The sequence below is a fragment of the Oncorhynchus keta genome, chromosome 12 (genome assembly GCF_023373465.1).
Source record: "Oncorhynchus keta strain PuntledgeMale-10-30-2019 chromosome 12, Oket_V2, whole genome shotgun sequence".
In the NCBI taxonomy this organism is placed as follows: Eukaryota; Metazoa; Chordata; class Actinopteri; order Salmoniformes; family Salmonidae; genus Oncorhynchus; species Oncorhynchus keta.
In genome coordinates this window covers 2,471,721-2,489,321 of record NC_068432.1, presented here as the reverse complement: position 1 = coordinate 2,489,321, position 17,601 = coordinate 2,471,721, and the positions used below count along the sequence as shown (strand labels likewise).

General features: G+C 42.6%; 1 protein-coding gene across 2 annotated transcripts; it reads right to left on the bottom strand.

Moving 5' to 3' along the window:
* Nucleotides 1-5,870: 5,870 nt before the first annotated feature.
* LOC118390863 (protein YIPF5) lies at nucleotides 5,871-14,456 on the bottom strand. Of its 2 annotated transcripts, none has more exons than XM_035781567.2 (6): nucleotides 14,300-14,456; nucleotides 11,788-11,910; nucleotides 11,384-11,550; nucleotides 8,332-8,477; nucleotides 7,976-8,157; nucleotides 5,871-7,743 (listed from the first exon to the last, which is right to left on the bottom strand). In XM_035781567.2, the coding sequence occupies exons 2-6, from the start codon at nucleotides 11,898-11,900 to the stop codon at nucleotides 7,581-7,583; spliced, it is 771 nt and encodes a 256-aa protein (XP_035637460.1). In that variant the 5' UTR covers nucleotides 11,901-11,910; nucleotides 14,300-14,456; the 3' UTR covers nucleotides 5,871-7,580. The 2 variants fall into 2 exon arrangements, with proteins under 2 accessions (XP_035637460.1, XP_035637459.1); XM_035781566.2 differs by having other exon boundaries at nucleotides 14,291-14,444.
* Nucleotides 14,457-17,601: the final 3,145 nt, after the last annotated feature.

Below are 17,601 nucleotides of genomic sequence, written 5' to 3'. Positions count from 1 at the left end.
CCATGCCCATAATATAAAAAATCTTATCTTATCTTAAACGGCACCGTCCGCCACTGGAATACAGATAACCTCATTTGAGCCCAGTGGTGCAGCCTTAACTGCGGCTATAAATTAGGATCCTAAACATAATCTGATGAGGTTGTGAGGCACATTTAGCCATGCGGTTCGAATGATTCAGCTGACAAGACCTATTCCCCTATTGTCTTTTATTGTATACATTCTGAGCAGGGTATATCAAAGGCTAAATCACTATGAATACATTTATGCCTTCACATTTACATGTATGTGTACTGTGTGTGTATGGCTGCGTATGTGTGTGTGTGTGTGGGGGGGGGGGGTGTAGTGCATGCATTTATCACTGTATGTATGTACTGTATGAAGTGGAGGGGAAAGGGGGGGGCTAAACAACTGTGAAATCTCTTCACCAACCCATCAGTGCTCGAGGCCAGCCACACTTTGGCTGGCTGTTGTGTGTGAGAGGTAGTTCATAGAGTTTGACTGAGGGTCCATGCAATGAGTGAGACAATTAGCCTAATGAAGTGCAGAAGCAGCAGGGAAATCACACTCAGTGCCCAAGTAACAGTTGATCAGTGAATATTCATGGAGCTGGCAGTTTTGAAATACATAATGCACAGCGTTGCTGAATACCAATCATTGCATTTTCCACAAAACACCACCGCTCCCTTAGGGTGAGCACACGCTAATCATGATAATTTCTGATATAATTTTTGGACCGGCTCTCTCACATATGTAACATCTGCCATTGCTGTGGCCATCCAACAGGCCAATTATTAAGCAGCCATTTCTCAGAAACACATCACACCCTTAATGTGCTAGGGTCATGCTACAGAGTAACAGCGTATGGATGACTTCTGTAAGAGCAAACACAGTATATAACACTTGGGGAGGAAATGGATTGAGGACTCTTTTCTCATGTGACTCAATATACTGGTTCCTTGTTGAATCAGTCCTAAGCAAGTCAAGGATAGTGGAAATTTAAAAAGTGGTGGAAAAAAAATATATTTTCATGCTGTTTACTGTAATGGCAAGTGAATTTTAAGTGATTTGCATTTGACAAACAACTAGTGTATTGACAGTTTTACTTGACATTGTGGAGGTAATGCAATCCAGACTTGCAATCCAAATATGTCTAAATACCACTGTTTACTTTTTACATTCCACAGAGTGGTCACTTACGGTAACTAAAAGTCCCATTTAAAGCAGCAATCAATGTAAATTACGCATTGAGATAAGCATACAGTGGATCTTGATTAAGAAAACTAATCAGATATGTCTCTATGAAAATGTTCTCATTGATTATAAGTCAGGGAAGCGCTTTGGGACATTTGTGTTTCCATTCATTAGAGCTGGCCACTGACAGTATCACAGTAATCTGATGATAGGAGGGGTGAATTAGGTTTTCATTTGCTCTATCATCACTCACCATGTCAGAGAGCACTGCGAAAAACAAACGGCCAATCACCATGTATCAGATGGACGTCGAATTATACAACATTAGACAACATGGCCCGCAATCCTCTACAGCCAACAGGATAGCCAGTTGGACAGGCAATGTATGACTCAACACTGCCATCTAGAGATTCTCTAATAATATCCTAGCCTCATAAAAAAATGACATTTTCAAGAGTTAATTTGACCATATACAGCATCTCAACTGTAATTTATAGACATGCATTAACCCCAAACTGCATCAGGTCTTAAATTGGGACATTATTACTGACCTTACTTACTGTAAACAGAAACCTTAAAAGCTCTAGAGGGGGAACCTGGGCCCATTGTTGAGAATTAAGTTGGCGTACCAATAAACTGGAGACATGTTTTGAGGTTTTTGGAATCATTCTATTTTGTTGCACTGAAACATTAGGACCTGAAACTGAGCGCTTGATCATGACCACTCAAAAAAAAATGGCTGAAGTATTCCTGTAGGCCTATGACCTTTAAAAGCAATTTGTTTACAACCATGCGTTAATTTCAATGCATCATTTAAAACAAACATTTTAAATGGTTTCTAAGGTGTTATGGGTAAGATTTTTTTATAGTCGGAGACACTGTCCCTATGGCAGCTGTGTCACCCTCCCGAGGCCAGAGTTCTACTGTGAAGGACTTACCAGTGCCACAGGGGTGTGTGAAAAACTCTGAGACCCTGTTGAGATCTATTAAACACATCTGTGTCTGTGTGAATCTGTGAAACAATGGAAATTAAAGTAGATTTCTATCAAATGTAAAGCATGAAATCCCCACATTGCCTTTATATAATTTGTTTGATTCTTTATGAGAGCGTGAGTAAGTAAGTCATAAGACACAGAGTGAGTCACCTTCCATGGGGCTCTTAGAGATCTTCAGAAAACATGCAGGGTGGAAGAAACTTGTCTCTGAAAATGAATGATTTAGCAGACGTATTGTAGAGTAAATGTGGAAGGTGTGAAAAAGGGTGAACAAATTGTTATCAACAATAACAAGACACCGTGGTCTGACAACTTAGATGGAAGATTACTGAGGATAATAGCGGACAATATTGTCACTCCTATATGCCATATCTGAAATTTAAACCTACTAGATAGTGTGTGCCCTCAGGCCTGGAGGAAAGCAAAAGTTATTCCCTTTACCTAAGGATAGTAAAAAAACTTTACTGGCACAAATAGCCGAACAATCAGCCCGTTACTGACCCATTGTAAACTTTCAGAAAAAAATGTGTTTTACCAGATACAATGCTATTACACAGTAAACAAACTGACAACAGACTTTCAGCAAACTTATAGGGAAGGAAATTCAACAAGCACAGCACTTACACAAATGACTGATGATTGTCTGAGAAAAGTAGATGATAAAAATATTGTGGGGACTGTTTTGTTATACACTTCAGTATGACTTTTGACATCTTCGATCACAGTCTGTTGGTGGAAAAACGTATGTATTATGGATTTACACCCCCTGCTAATGGAAGCCTCTCCAACAAAATCTAGGTAGAATCAGGAATTCCCCAAGACAGCTGTCTAGGCCCCTTACCCCTTACTTACAAGCCCTTAAACAACAATGCCGTTCAAGAAATAGTGAAGAGAAATGTTTACAAAAAAATGTAATAAAAAGTAACACAGTAAAATAACAATACCTAGGCTATATACGGGGTACCGGTACCGAGTCAATGTGCAGGGGTACAGGTTAGTCGAGGTGATTTGTACATGTAGATAGGGATGAAGTCACTATGCATAGTTAATAAACAGTGAGTAGCAGAAGTGTAGAAATAAAGGGGGGAGGGTGGGTCAATGTAAATAATCCGGGTGGCCATTTGATTAATTGTTAAGCAGTCTTATGGCTTGGGGGTAAAAGCTGTTCAGGAGCATTTTGGACCTAGACTTGGCACTCCGGTACCGCTTGCTGTAGTGTCGCAGACAGAAAAGTCTATGACTTGGGTGACTGGAGTCAATTTTTTGGGCAGTCCTCTGACACCACCTAGTATATAGGACCTGGATGGCAGGAAGCTTGGCCCCGGTGATGTACTGGGCCGTACACACTACACTCTGTAGCGCCTTACGGTTGGATGCCGAACAGTTGCCATACCAGGCGGTGATGCAACCGGTCAGGATGCTCTCAATGGTGCAGCTGTAGAACTTTTTGAGGATCTGGGGATACATGCGAAATCCTTTCAGTCTCCTGAGGGGGAAATGGTGTTCTCATGCCCTCTACACAACTATCTTGGTATGTTTGGACCATGATAGTTTGTTAGTGATGTGGACACCAAGGAACTTGAAACTCTCGATCCGGTCCACTACAGCCTCGTTGATGTGAATGGGGGCATGTTCGGTTCTCCTTTTCCTGTAGTCCACGTTGAGGGAGAGTTGTTGTCAGGGCACCACACTGCCAGGTCTCTGACCTCCTCCCTATAGGCTGTCTCATCATTGTCGTGATCAGGCCTTCCACTGTTGTGTCGTCAGCAAACTTAATGATGGTGTTGGTGGAGTCGTGCCTGGCCATGCAGTCGTGGGTGAACAGGGAGTACAGGAGGGGACTAAGCACACACCCCCCATATTGAGGACCAGCGTGGCAGATGTGTTGTTGCTTACCCTTATCACCTGGGGGCGGCCCGTCAGGAAGTCCAGGATCCAGTTGCAGAGGGAGGTGTTTAGTCCCAGGGTCCTTAGCTTAGTGATGAGCTTTGTGGGCACAATGGTGTTGAACGCTGAGCTGTAGTTAATGAACAGCATTCTCACATACGTGTTCCTTTTGTCCAGGTGGGAAAAGGGCAGTGTGGAGTGCAATTCAGATTGCATCTGTGGATCTGTTGGGGCGGTATGCGAATTGGAATGGATCTAGGGTTTCTGGGATGCTGGTGTTGAGCCATGACCAGCCTTTCACAGCACTTCATAGCTACTGCAGTGAGTGCTACGGGCGGCAGTCATTTAGGCAGGTTACCTGTTGCTTGCCTCAAAACGAGCATAAAATGTATTTAGCTATTCTGGTAGGCCCGGACAAATCATCCACTAAACCCTAAACCTCATATAAATATTGTAATGAATAATATGGTAATTGAGCAAGTTGAGGAGACTAAACTGCTTGGAGTAACCCTGGATTGTAACCCTGGATGGTCAAAACATATTGATACAACAGTAGCTAAGATGGGGAGAAGTCTGTCCACAATAAAGCGCTGCTCTGCATTCAGCACTATCCACAAGGCAGGTCCTACAGGCCTTAGTTTTGCCGCACCTGGAATACTGTTCAGTTGTGTGGTCAAGTGCCACAAAGAGGGACTTGGAAAATTTCAATTGGCTTAGAACAGGGCAGAGGGGCTGGCCCTTGGATGTACACAGAGAGCTAACAATAATATGCATGTCAATCTCTCCTGGCTCAAAGTGGAAGAGAGATTGACTTCATCACTACTTGTATTCGTGAGAGGCATTGACAAGTTGAATGCGCCAAGCTGTTTGCTTGAACTACTGGCACACAGCACGGACACCCATGCATACCCCACAAGACATGCCACCAGGGGTCTTTTCACAGAACAGACTTTGGGAGGCGCACAGTACTACATAGAGCCATGACAACATGGAACTCTGTTCCGCATCAAGTAACAAGCAGTACATTGATTAAAAAAAAGATAAAAATACACCTTTTGAAACAGCAGGGACTGTGAAGCAACACAAACATAGGCAGACACATGCATACAAACACACGATAACATACGTACTACACACACAGATTTTGTGTTATAGATATGTGGCAGTAGAGTAGGGGCCTGAGTGCACACACTTAATACGTTGTGAATGTATTGTAATGTTAAAAAAAAAAAAGCAGAACTGCCTTAATTTCGCTGGACCCCAGGAAGATTAGCCGCTGCCTTGGCAGTAGCCAATGGGGATACATGAATACAAATAGAATATCCTCGTAATTAATCAAATATGATTCATCTCCATATTTCCTATAGACTAATAGGGACTGGGATAGAAAACAACGACCCATTGCCATCAGGATGGGGCATTAGTGTCATTTTCCTTCATGCTGAAAACATAATCCAAACCATTCGTAAAGATCTTCAATCTCTCAACATACAGACTGATGTTATACAGTAGAGCAGGGCTCTCCAATCCAGTTCCTGGAGAACAGTCTTGCAGTGTTGTTTCGCTGCAACCCTAAACTAGCGCATTGGACTCTAATAATTAGCTTGTTGATAAGCTGTATCAGGTAGGTTACAACTGGAGTTGGAGTGGAAACCTACAGGAGGGTAGCGCTCCAGGAACAGGATGAATGACCACTGCAGTAGAGAAAAATATGGTTTTGGTTCCACCATCGTCATTACAGGATGAACTCCAAAAACCACAAACCATTGTTTCTGGCTGAAAGAATGACATAATAAAAAATGTATCAACCTATATTTTATTTAGATAGTGGCCAATAAAACCACACAAGCACAACGCTTTTCCAATTGATCAAGAATTTCAACATGACAAAAGAACAACATTGGGACTTTTAAGAAGCACAAAACAAATGACACAGTATATAAATACTTGGCCATAAAAGAGTAGCACTGTAAATGGCTCTTGGTTGCTTGAAATGCAAACTATTCCCTTGTGTATAGTATGTTGAAATAGAAAAGCACTCAATTTAAATGTTGCATTATTCATTATTCTTCGGAAGACTATATAAAATGGCATCCCTTCAGCTCAGGTTTAGCATAAAAACCAAGTTATTATAGGAAAACTGAGAAAAACCACTGATGACCATAAAACCGTGCCTTTCAGGTGACACCTTTGTGCGAAACCAAAATTCACACCCACATTGTAGTCAAAGTGAACTGTAAAAGACTAAAACTATGACAATAGTTATTCAATGCACTCTAGTGTGCCATATAACCCTGCAGCCAAAAAACAAGCTCAACAATGCATCATAGCCTTGAGGTGAAAAACAGAAAACCGATCAAACACAAAACTTCATGAGAATGGGTAAGAGGACTGAAAATCTCCTAGGATCTGTGAGATACTTCTTGTGTGGTTTGACCGGCCTGTAGTACAATACCATTAAACACAGCTGACAGCCTTGTGACACCTATTCTGTTCGTGAAAAAAAAATGCGGATACACAAAGTCTTAACAGTTTTTGGCGTTTCTAGGGAGTTTTTCCTAGCCACCATGCTTCTACAACTGCATTGCTTGCTGTTTGGGGTTTTAGGCTGGGTTTCTGTACAGCACTTTGAGATAACAGCTGATGTAAGAAGGGCTATACAAATACATTTGATTTGACAGCACAGTAGGCTGGAGCCCTGCAGTGCGGTTTTGATCTTGAATAACAAACTCTTACAATAAAATTAAAACCTCACAAATATCTATTTCTCTTTAAAAATTAATTTTGTACATAACTTGAGTGTGTACACAACTGTGTCATCGCGCAGGCACGTTGACTGCCCAAAGTTTAGAATCACACAAGCTACAAAACCAACACAGCCCTGATCACATGGGGGGCTGGGAAATACAATTGAGAATGCAACAAGGCAGAGTTTTGGTCAAGCAGCGCCTTATGTTTCAGCAATTTATATCGTTCTAAGAAAGACCTAACAGGACAGAAAATGATTGCAGGTTTATAAAACATGTCTTTTCAGACTTGTAAGAGACCTCTTGAGTACCCAGATGTGTATGTATGAATGAGAGAGCTGTTTATATTAGAGATAGATTAACTATGCAACAAGGTCTTATTCTAACAACTCAATTTCAAGTCACCTGCTTCAGTTGAAGAAAATTGAAAATACCTGTGCAAAACATTTTCTGAAGGCCTCAAAGCTCAAATAAATCTTAGAAACAAAAACAGAATAAAGAACAAGCCTTACATTAAATATAAGATTGCAGTGGTCCGTGGATGGGTCCTTAAGTCCTGAATGGAAATGGTTTGGAATTGATACTCTACAACTGACCCCTGTCGGGCGGGTGTAAAAGTGGAATGAAACTGACAGGGTTTCTGGCCACACCACTGCACTGTGATGTGGGTGCAGCACAGCAGCGCTTCTTACTGGTCCTCAAGTTAGTTGGGTTTGCTGGGCCGTTTTCCTGCATGGTGTAGATGACAGACAGAGACAGTTCAGAAGACAGAGATGAGAGCAAACACCCCATAGAGGAGGGCACAGGGGTACGCCACCAGAAGTTGCTGTCCGTCCATGGCCAGGGCCGAGATGAAGATCTTGGAAGCAGAGAAACTGCACCAGCCAATTATCGTGGCTGCGATGATTATTCCAAACATGCCTCTGAAAAAGGTAAAGAAAAGCCAGCTAGATCAGTTGGTAAATTGTTTGGTAAAACAATTGTGCAATTTAAATTGTCCACAAACAAAGAGCATCAAAAGTCAGTCATTTTTCAGTAGCAAAGGCTCATATTATGTTGTGCACCACCTGATCCACAGATCTGCTCTATATAATGTGACGGAGCACTTTACTAAACTGACCTAACCTCTATTCTCAGGCCCATGTTTGTTCTTACTGTAAAGAGAAGATGATTCCGAAGCTGGCAAGGAGGATCATGGGTAGAAGGCAGTAGCCCAGTACACTGGCGACACAGCCAAACGACACACCTGTCATGCTCATTAGGTTGAGGAGACAGTACATCCCCAGGCAGCCGATGACGCTGATGCCATACACATATCCAAACTGGATCTTTCCTGTCTGTAGCAGATAGACAGAGACAGGAACATATTGACAACTCATCAGCCATCTGCATTTACAGTAATTTCTTCCCAAGGCAGACAATGCTATTGCACAAGGTATAATGACAAATATATACAGATACCATGTAAGTGTTCAAGTGCTGTACTACATCAGTAATAGAATAGTTCTTACCAGAAGTAAGGTGGCTCCGAAGGCCAGACAGAACACCATGGGCCCAGCCAGGTCAGTCTCGTTCATAATGTTACCATCTGCTGCCTTCATGGGGTGGAGCACTGTCAGGGTCTTCTGCCAGATGTGGTCAAAGTTAATGCCCAATTCTGTGAGGTAGAGCAAAAGCATGAAATTATATTAAAGCAATGTCAGATATAAGTGAAAGGGTTGGTTGAGAGAAGGGACAACTCATTCTTACAATATAGTCAGAAAAAAAGAGAATCATACAATTCTCTATACCTTCTAGAATGACACTTTTTCAGTTTAATAAGGAAATGACAAGCAACAGAAACATTTATTTTGTATCAAGAGAACACTTCTTTCCCTACCACACACCAATGTATCAGATGAATGCTCGTCTCCGAAATAAGACCTTACTTGGAGTAATTTATTAGCTTAGCAGGATGGCCCTGGTGATCCCTGACTGCTGACCCATTTAGTGCACACAACTGGGTCACTCTACTGGTTTAACTAGGTCTTCTTGTCACAGGGGAGGGCAACATGGACACCTATCCCACTAAACCCATCATAGTGCTCCCTTCAAAGAGATGTATAGAGATCACAACTTTGCATCTGTCCCGTTATGGCATCTGAGCACGTGGGCAGCGCCATTGAGGCCATCTCAGGTTTGAAGTAGTCCATTTTCTTCTACTACTTCTTTAGTAGGTAAACACACAAAGGTACATAATGGAGTGTATTGTTTGAATAGGTATGAAGCCAGGGTTGGCAATTTACTGCCACCCGCATTTATGGAACGTTTTGCTCACAAGTATAATTCATTGACTGATCCCTCCTGATGACCTGGATGGAATTATGTGATCCTTCCTTAAACCATAGGAAGTCCAACCCAGTTAACCACTTCAAAATGGTGAAAGTCCTTAATGGTGCTGCCCATGCTAAAATTGGCTTTTGGGCACCGGAGTCCTCTCTAGATCTTGATGTGCTCCCAAGCCAAAAGGATCTGACTTGTTCATTTCTCTAGTCGGAATGTGGACAATCAAGAGCCCAGGGCGGTATATGGCTGGGAAAACATACGGTACCTCAACCTCGGGATGGAATACACTATATATACAAAAGTATGTGGACATCGCTTCAAAACGAGTGGATTCAGCTATTTCTGCCACACCCGTTGCTGACAGGTGTATAAAATCGAGCACACAGCTAAACATACTCCATAGACAAATATTGGCAGTGGAATGGCCTTACTGAAGAGGTTATCGCATTTCAAATGCGGCACGGCCATAGGATGGTGCCACATCATACAAGTTAGTTCGTCAAATTTCTGCCCTGCTAGAGCTGCCCCGGTCAAAGGTAAATGCTGTTATTGTGAAGTGGAAAGGAGCAACAATGGCACAACCGTGAAGTGGTCTGCCACACAAGCTCGCAGAACGGGACCGCCGACTGCTGAAACGCATAAAAATAGTCTGTCCTCGGTTGCAACACTCACCACCTAGTTCCAAACTGCCTCGAAGCAACGTCAACACAGAAACTGTTCGTTGGGAGCTTCATGAAATGGGTTTCCATGGGCGAGAAGTCGCACACAAGCTTAAGATAAACATAGTCAATGAAAAGCATCGGCTGGAGTGGTGGTGGGGGAATAATGGTCTGGGGCTGTTTTTCCATGGTCTGGGCTAAGCCCCTTAGTTCCAGTAAAGGGAAATCATATCGCTACAGCATACAAGGAGATTCTAGATGATTCTGTGCTTCCAACTTTGTGGCAACCGTTTGGGGAAGGCCCTTTCCTGTTTCAGCATGACAATGCCCCCGTGCACAAAGCGAGGTTCATACAGAAATGGCTTGTTGTGTGGAAGAACTTGACTGGACTGCACAGAGACCTGAACTCAACCCCAGAGCATGTGTCCACATAGTTTTTGGTTGTAGTGTATGCTAGGCTAGGTAATGCTATATCCACCCATTGGATTCCATGAAAATGCAATGCCTAGGGTTGGGGTGAGTAGCTACCAAAAGTCTAGTTGAATCCGATGGGTTGCTTTAGCATTAGCTAACCTAGCATGTTGACAAAAACGTCAGACAAATATTTCAATCTTCTTGATTCACCTTTCATCATTTTGATTAGGAGCTATATTCAATCTATTGCTGAAGGGTTACAGATCGCACAATAGAAATGTAAAGGTAATTTCCGATTGAGCCAACATATGCAGGGTTACCAGTGCCTTCAGTCTCCACTAATGCGGGAACATTTCCTCGAGAGAAATGAACGAGAGTTGGATCCTTTTGGCTATGTGCTTCCCTGACCACTCATACCTTGAGAAATGTGTCTTCATTCCCCCAATCCCTAGTATGAAGCTCCTATGCTTCAGAGTAAGTCAGAGATAAAGATCAAATCTAAAAGCTCCACCTGGCTTCAACTAGCCAATCCTCTCAGATCAACAAAAGTGCTTAGGTAGGTAGAGGAAAAAGCTTTATTTGTGATCAAGTAATTTGAGTTAGCATGCTTTACCACCCCTTTCCCTATGGAGTCTCACCACTTGGTTATCCTTACCCTCCCAACGCCACCACTTGGTTATCCTTACCCTCCCAACACCACCACTTGGTTATCCTTACCCTCCCAACACCACCACCACTTGGTTATCCTTACCCTCCCAACACCACCACCACTTGGTTATCCTTACCCTCTCAACACCACCACTTGGTTATCCTTACCCTCTCAACACCACCACTTGGTTATCCTTACCCTCTCACACCACCACCACCACTTGGTTATCCTTACCCTCTCAACACCACCACTTGGTTATCCTTACCCTCTCAACACCACCACTTGGTTATCCTTTCCCTCCCAACACCACCACGTGGTTATCCTTTCCCTCCCAACACCACCACGTGGTTATCCTTTCCCTCCCAACACCACCACGTGGTTATCCTTACCCTCCCAACACCACCACCACTTGGTTATCCTTATCCTCCCAACACCACCACTTGGTTATCCTTACCCTCCCAACACCACCACTTGGTTATCCTTACCCTCCCAACACCACCACTTGGTTATCCTTACCCTCCAGCAGCGGGGGCTCGTCATCAAAGCTGCTGCCGTACATGGACTGTGTGGGGGAAGGTGTGAAGGCTGGTGTGGGTTGGTAGATCTGGCCTGTGTAGGGCTGCTGAGGTTGCATCATCCCTGGGGCTGAGTATCCCATCGGTTGGGAGTAGTCATACTGACCCCTAGGGGGGGAAACATAAGCACACTTCTAAGAAAACCTTCATGGCTTTGTTAAAAACACTATGACTCATGCTAGTAAGCAACACATAAGGAACAATACTAACAAAACAGGCCATTGAGAGACATTGAGGGGAAAATGCATTTTTTTCAAATTGTTGACAGGCATGTGTATTTTCAGAGCACGGTGAGTTACAGAGTAACTGGGGTCAATGCAATATTAACAAGTTCACAAAACATACTGTTTGTAGGGGTCTTCTGTGTTACTGTAGCCATATCCAGCAGGTTGGCCTTGGTCATCTACACTGTAGCTGGACTGGTAGAAATCTGTGTTGAAGTTGTCAAACCCTGACATTTTTGACCGTCTGCAAAAAATAAATAGTTCATGAGCATTGTACAGATGGAGGAGAAAATTGTGTAAACAGTATTCAATTGATGGCTAGTTTAGCACCACTTGATGCATTGGTATCTGGGAAGTTAGTGTGTATTGCTGCCCTTATTCCTGGCATGTTTATTTTCATGTAGATACGTTTGCTCGCTAGAAACTTAGCATCAAGGGAAAAGCCATTCGATGCACCAAATATACTTGCCCATGTCATTTGTGGTTAGACAGTCGACGCCTGATGCCTTGATGACAGCTTTGTACACTCTTCGCATTTGCTCAACGAGCTTCATGCGGTAGTCACCAGGAATGAATTTAAATTAATAGGTATGCCTTGTTAAAAGTAAAATGTGTGGAATTTATTTCCTTCTTAATGCGTTTGAGCCAATCAGTTGTGTTGTGACATGGTAGGGGTGGTATATAGGGTTGCAAAATGCCAGTAACTAAATTTCCAGGTTTTCCAGAAATCCCATTTGTTAGATTCCTGGATTTCCTGTTTATTCTAGTTTTCCTACCAGGATTTCTGGAAAACCTGGGAATTTTGCAACCCTAGTTGTATACAGAAGATATCCCTATTTGGTAAAAGACCAAGTCCATATTATGACAAGAACAGCTCAAATAAGCAAAGAGAAACAACAGTCCATCATTACTTTAAGACATGGTAAGTCAAATGCGGAAAATTAAGAAATTCAAGTAACAGACATCAACTGTTCAGAGGAGACTGTGTGAATCAGGCCTTCATGGTCAAATTGCTGCAAAGAAAACACTACTAAAGGGCACCAATAATAAGAAGAGACTTGCTTGGGCCAAGAAACACGAGCAATGGACATTAGACCGGTGGAAACCTGTCCTTTGATCTGATGAGTCCAAATTGAGATTTTTAGTTCCAACCACCATGTCTTTGAGACACAGAGTAGGCGAATGGATGATCTCCGCATGTGTGGTTCCCATCGTGAAGCATGGAGGAGCTGTGATGGTGACTTTGCTGGTGACACTGTCTGTGATACATTTAGAATTCAAGGCACACTTAAACAGCATGGCTACCACAGCGATACGCCATCCCATCTGGTTTGCGCTTAGTGGGACTAGAATTTGATTTTCAACAGGACAATGAAGCAACACACCTCCAAGCCGTGTAAGGGCTATTTGACCAAGGAGGAGAGTGATGGAATCCTTCATCAGATGACCTAGCCTCCACAATCACAAACTTTTCACTGGTTCTGTATGTAAATGTCAAGTTGAATTTTTTATTTTGAATACATTTGCTAAAATGTCTATACCTGTTGTTGCTTTGTCATTATGGGGTATTGTGTGTACATCGATGAGGGGGGAAATCAATGTAATACATTTTAGAATAAGGCTGTAACGTAACAAAATATGGAAAAAGTCAAGGGTTCTGAATATTTTCCAAATGCACTGTATTTATGACAATGTAAAACAATACAACCACGCATTTGGATAGTACATTAAAAATCATCGAGGATGACAAAAGTTAGACAATTTATTTCCATTGTGGCGACTTCATACCCCTCCACAACTGACGTGTAGCACCCACGTTGGTGATGCCTTTGCTGCTGCTACAGCGCAGAAAGCCCACCACACATCAGTCTAGATAGAACAGTAGTCATCTCCACTACGAGCTCTGACATTTTCAGAATGGGGGTCAGGTCTCATTGATCAAGCAGCCGGGGCTGAGATGCATCTTTTAAACGCAAACTTCAGCCAGCTGATAATTTAGCGAAATTAGACAAGTCAACATTCCACCAGTCCTGCAACTCCGTGGATATAAATAACCAGATATCCAATCAACTTATTAAAAACAAAAACGCTTGATTAAGAAACACTTTAATAACAAATATGTAGCTACAACATTTGAGTTCGTTGTTTAGGCTGCTTTACAACGCCATGGCAACCACACAAACAACGTTAACCTACCGTTAGCTAGCTGGCAAGCACGTTTGTTAAACGGGTGGTGCAATATTTGATTAAATAATTAGCCGTGTAACGTTAGCTGGTTAGCTAGCTAGTTTACTAAAACTGGTATTTAACGTCAGCTAGCTAACTAGCCAAATGTATTCCAGGTTAGCTAGCTATCGTTGGCTAGCTAGTAAGCAAGAGCAGACTAATAAAGGAATGCAGCCTGTCAATTTACCCCACTGATTACCATACTGCACTACCTATAGTATCAGTCCTGAAATTATATCTAGTTACAAATGACATCCGTGCAGTTATAATGTAACGTTAAGCTCGCGGGATCAGGCGGCTTCGCGACGCTAAAATGAATGTGGGCCTCGACACAATATTTAACCAAGCTATAAAAAAAGTGTTTTACTATTACATGGATTTTACTAAACAATACTAACCGCTGTTACCTGCAACGATGAACAATTCAACACTGGACTCCGCCAACTTCGCTGCTAGATACGTGTCAAGAGAAAACTAAAGGAATGTTTTCCGGGTCTTCTTCTTCTATGGCATTTGGCGGTCAGGAAATATACGTTAGAGGTGCATGGTGCCACCTACTGTGTGGGGTGAAAACTGGGGAACTTTAACGCAGAAAAACACAGGGAAATAGGGAAAGGGTGAAGAAGGTTGGATGGGGAGCGTCGCTACTCATTTACCTCCCCCATTACCTCCATTCACAATTATGTCACGTTTCTTATATTTCTTGATGATTTGACTTTATCCCCTGTGCAATAAACGCAACAACATCCACCTTCACTATCAGTACTTCAGGATCCCTTAAATCGATGAAAAAACACTTTCTGCAGGCTGGGGGGCATTTATTGCACTTGCTCCTTCAGCTATTTGCAGTGCCTCTGCATAGGAGATCTGGTGGACAGCCCGGATATGTGCTACTTCAACCTCCTTCACCCTTATCGGGCACTCCTGGTAGTTGGGAGCATGGTTCTCACCACAATGGCACACTGTATCCACTGATTCTTCCACATCATATTTATTCCATCTGCACAAACTTGCCATGTGGCTAAACATTTTACATTTAAGACACTACAATGGGCTATTCATGGTTTTGACCCTTTCCGCACTGCTCTCACAATGGAAACTTTAATCTGTCTCACTCGCACAGGACATTTCTGATCCCCCATAATTGAAATACTCCACTTTATCCACCGGAACGACACATCCTTTTGTCCCATGCCCATCTGCACTCCTCATAATCTCCCTCCTACATTCTGGAGCTTGAAACACTGTAGTGGGTTCGGAATCAAAAACTCACAGGACTTTATCTGGCAAACACTTTGCATCAAAACTCAAGACAGACTTGGTATTCTCAGTCTCTTGCTCACCACCGGCTCACCATCTAATAATAATAATTTAAAATAATAATAATAATAATAAATAAAAAAATAAACCAATAGAAGTCCACCCTTGAATATTTTGACCGAATTGACAGAATTCTATGCAAAAAGGTTTTTATTTAACGTACAATGTGTAGAAACTATGACAATAGAAAGGTTCATAACTTTTGTATAACATCACAGCGGAAAAATATATACGGCAGCTAGAAATTAAAAGTGGATGTTCTTCAGAAGTAGATGGGAGGGGTTGAGGTTAGTTGAGGGCTGAGACTAAAAACAAAACAAGATAACTATAAATATACCGTGTCCGTAAAATGTACAGTACATTCAGAAAGTATTCATACCCCTTGACTTTGTCCACATTTTGATACATTACAGCCTTATTAAAAATATTTTTCCCCCCTCAATCTACACACAATACCCCTTAATGACAAAGCAAAAACAGGTTTAGACCTTTTTAAAAATGTTTCAACAAAAAAAATAGAGAAATATCACATTTACAAAAGTATTCAGACCCTTTACTCAGTACTTTGTCGAAGCACCTTTGGCAGAGATTACAGCCTCAAGTCTTCTTGGGTGTGACGCTACAGCTTGTCACACCTGTATTTGGGGAGTTTCTATCAATCTCCTCTGGAGATCCTCTCATGCTCTGTCAATGTTGGATGGGGAAAGTCGCTGCACAGATATTTTCTGGTCTCCGCAGAAATGTTCAATCTAGTTCAAGTCCGGGCTCTGGCTAGGCCACTCAAGGACATTCAGAGGCTGTTGTGCCTTTTACTGAGGAGTGGCTTCCGTCTGGCCACTCTACCTTAAAGGCCTGATTGGTGGCGTGCTGCAGAGATGGTTGTCCTTCTGGAAGGTTCTCCCATCTCCACAGAGGAGCTCTCAAGCTCTGTCAGAGTGACCATTGGGTTCTTGTTCACCTCCCCTGATTTCTCAGTTTGGCCAGGCTGCCAACTCTAGGAAGTGTCTTGGTAGTTCCAAACTTCTTCCATTTAAGAATGATGGAGGCTACTGTGTTCTTCAGGACCTTCAATGCTACAGGCATTTTTTGGTACCCGTCTCCCAGATCTGTGCCTTGACACAATCATGTCTCGACACACTATGGACAATTTCTTCAACCTCATGGCCTGGCTTTTGCTCTTACATGCACTGTCAACTGCAGGACCTTATATAGACAGGTGTGTACCTGTCCAATCAATTGAACTTATCACAGCTGTAGAAACATCTCAAGGATGATCAATGGAAACAGGATGCACCTGAGCTCAATTTCGGATCTCATAGCAAAGGGTCTGAATACTCATGTCAATAATTTATAAATGTTTTTTATTTTGTAGGAATTTGCAAACATTTCTAAAAATGTGTTTTCACTTTGCCATTATGGGGTATTGTGTGTTTAAAAAATATATATGAATTAACCTTTATTTAACTAGGCAAGTCAGTTATTTACAATGATGGCCTACCCCCGGTCCAAACCTGGACGATGCTGGGCCAATTGTACCCCGCCCTATGGGACTCCCAATCACAGCCGGTTGTGATACCCGCCTGGATTCGAACCAGGGTGTCTGTAGTGATGCCTCATGCACTGAGATACAGTGCCTTAGACCGCTGCGCAACTCAGGGATTTTTTTTCCACAAAATGTGGAAAATTCAAGGAGTCTAAATACTTTCTGAAGGCACTGTATATACATAAGTATGTGGACACCCCTTTAAATGAGTGGATTTGGCTATTTCAGCCACAACCGTTGCTGACAGGTATATAAAATTGAGCACACAGCCATGCAATCGTCATAGACAATCATTGGCAGTAGAATGGCCTTACTGAAGCGCTCAGTGACGTTCAACCTGGCACCGTCATAGGATGCGTGGAAGAAATGTCAGCACAATAAATGTTCGTCGGGGGCTTCATGAAATGCGTTTCCATGGCCGAACAGCCGCACACAAGCCTAAGATCACCATGCGCAATGCCAATTGTCGGCTTGAGAGGTGTAAAGATCGCTGCTGTTAGACTCTGGAGCAGTGGAAATGTGTTTTCTGAAGTGATGAATCACGCTTCAACATCTGTCAGTCTGATGGACGATTCTGGGTTTGGCGGTTGCCAGGAGAGCGCTACCTTCCCGAATGCATAGTGCCAAATGTAAAGTTTGGTGGAGTAGAAATAATGCTCTGGTGCTGTTTTTCATGGTTCGGGCTATGCCCCCTAGTTCTAGTAAATGGAAATCTCAAAGCTACAGCATACAATGAATGACATGCTAGAGGATTCTGTGCTTCCAACTTTGTGGTAACAGTTTGGGGAAGGCCCTTTCCTGTTTCAGCATGACAACGCCCCCGTGCGCAAAGCAAGATCCATCCAG

Excerpts from the sequence above, each read along its gene's own strand:
- LOC118390863 (XM_035781567.2), bottom strand. The coding sequence starts at position 11,900 with ATGTCAGGGTTTGACAACTTCAACACAGATTTCTACCAGTCCAGCTAC. Across the intron at positions 8,478-11,383 it reads CGAGCCCCCGCTGCTGGAGG|AATTGGGCATTAACTTTGAC; the intron begins GTAAGGATAACC and ends TCTACCTCACAG. Across the intron at positions 8,158-8,331 it reads TCGGAGCCACCTTACTTCTG|ACAGGAAAGATCCAGTTTGG; the intron begins GTAAGAACTATT and ends TATCTGCTACAG.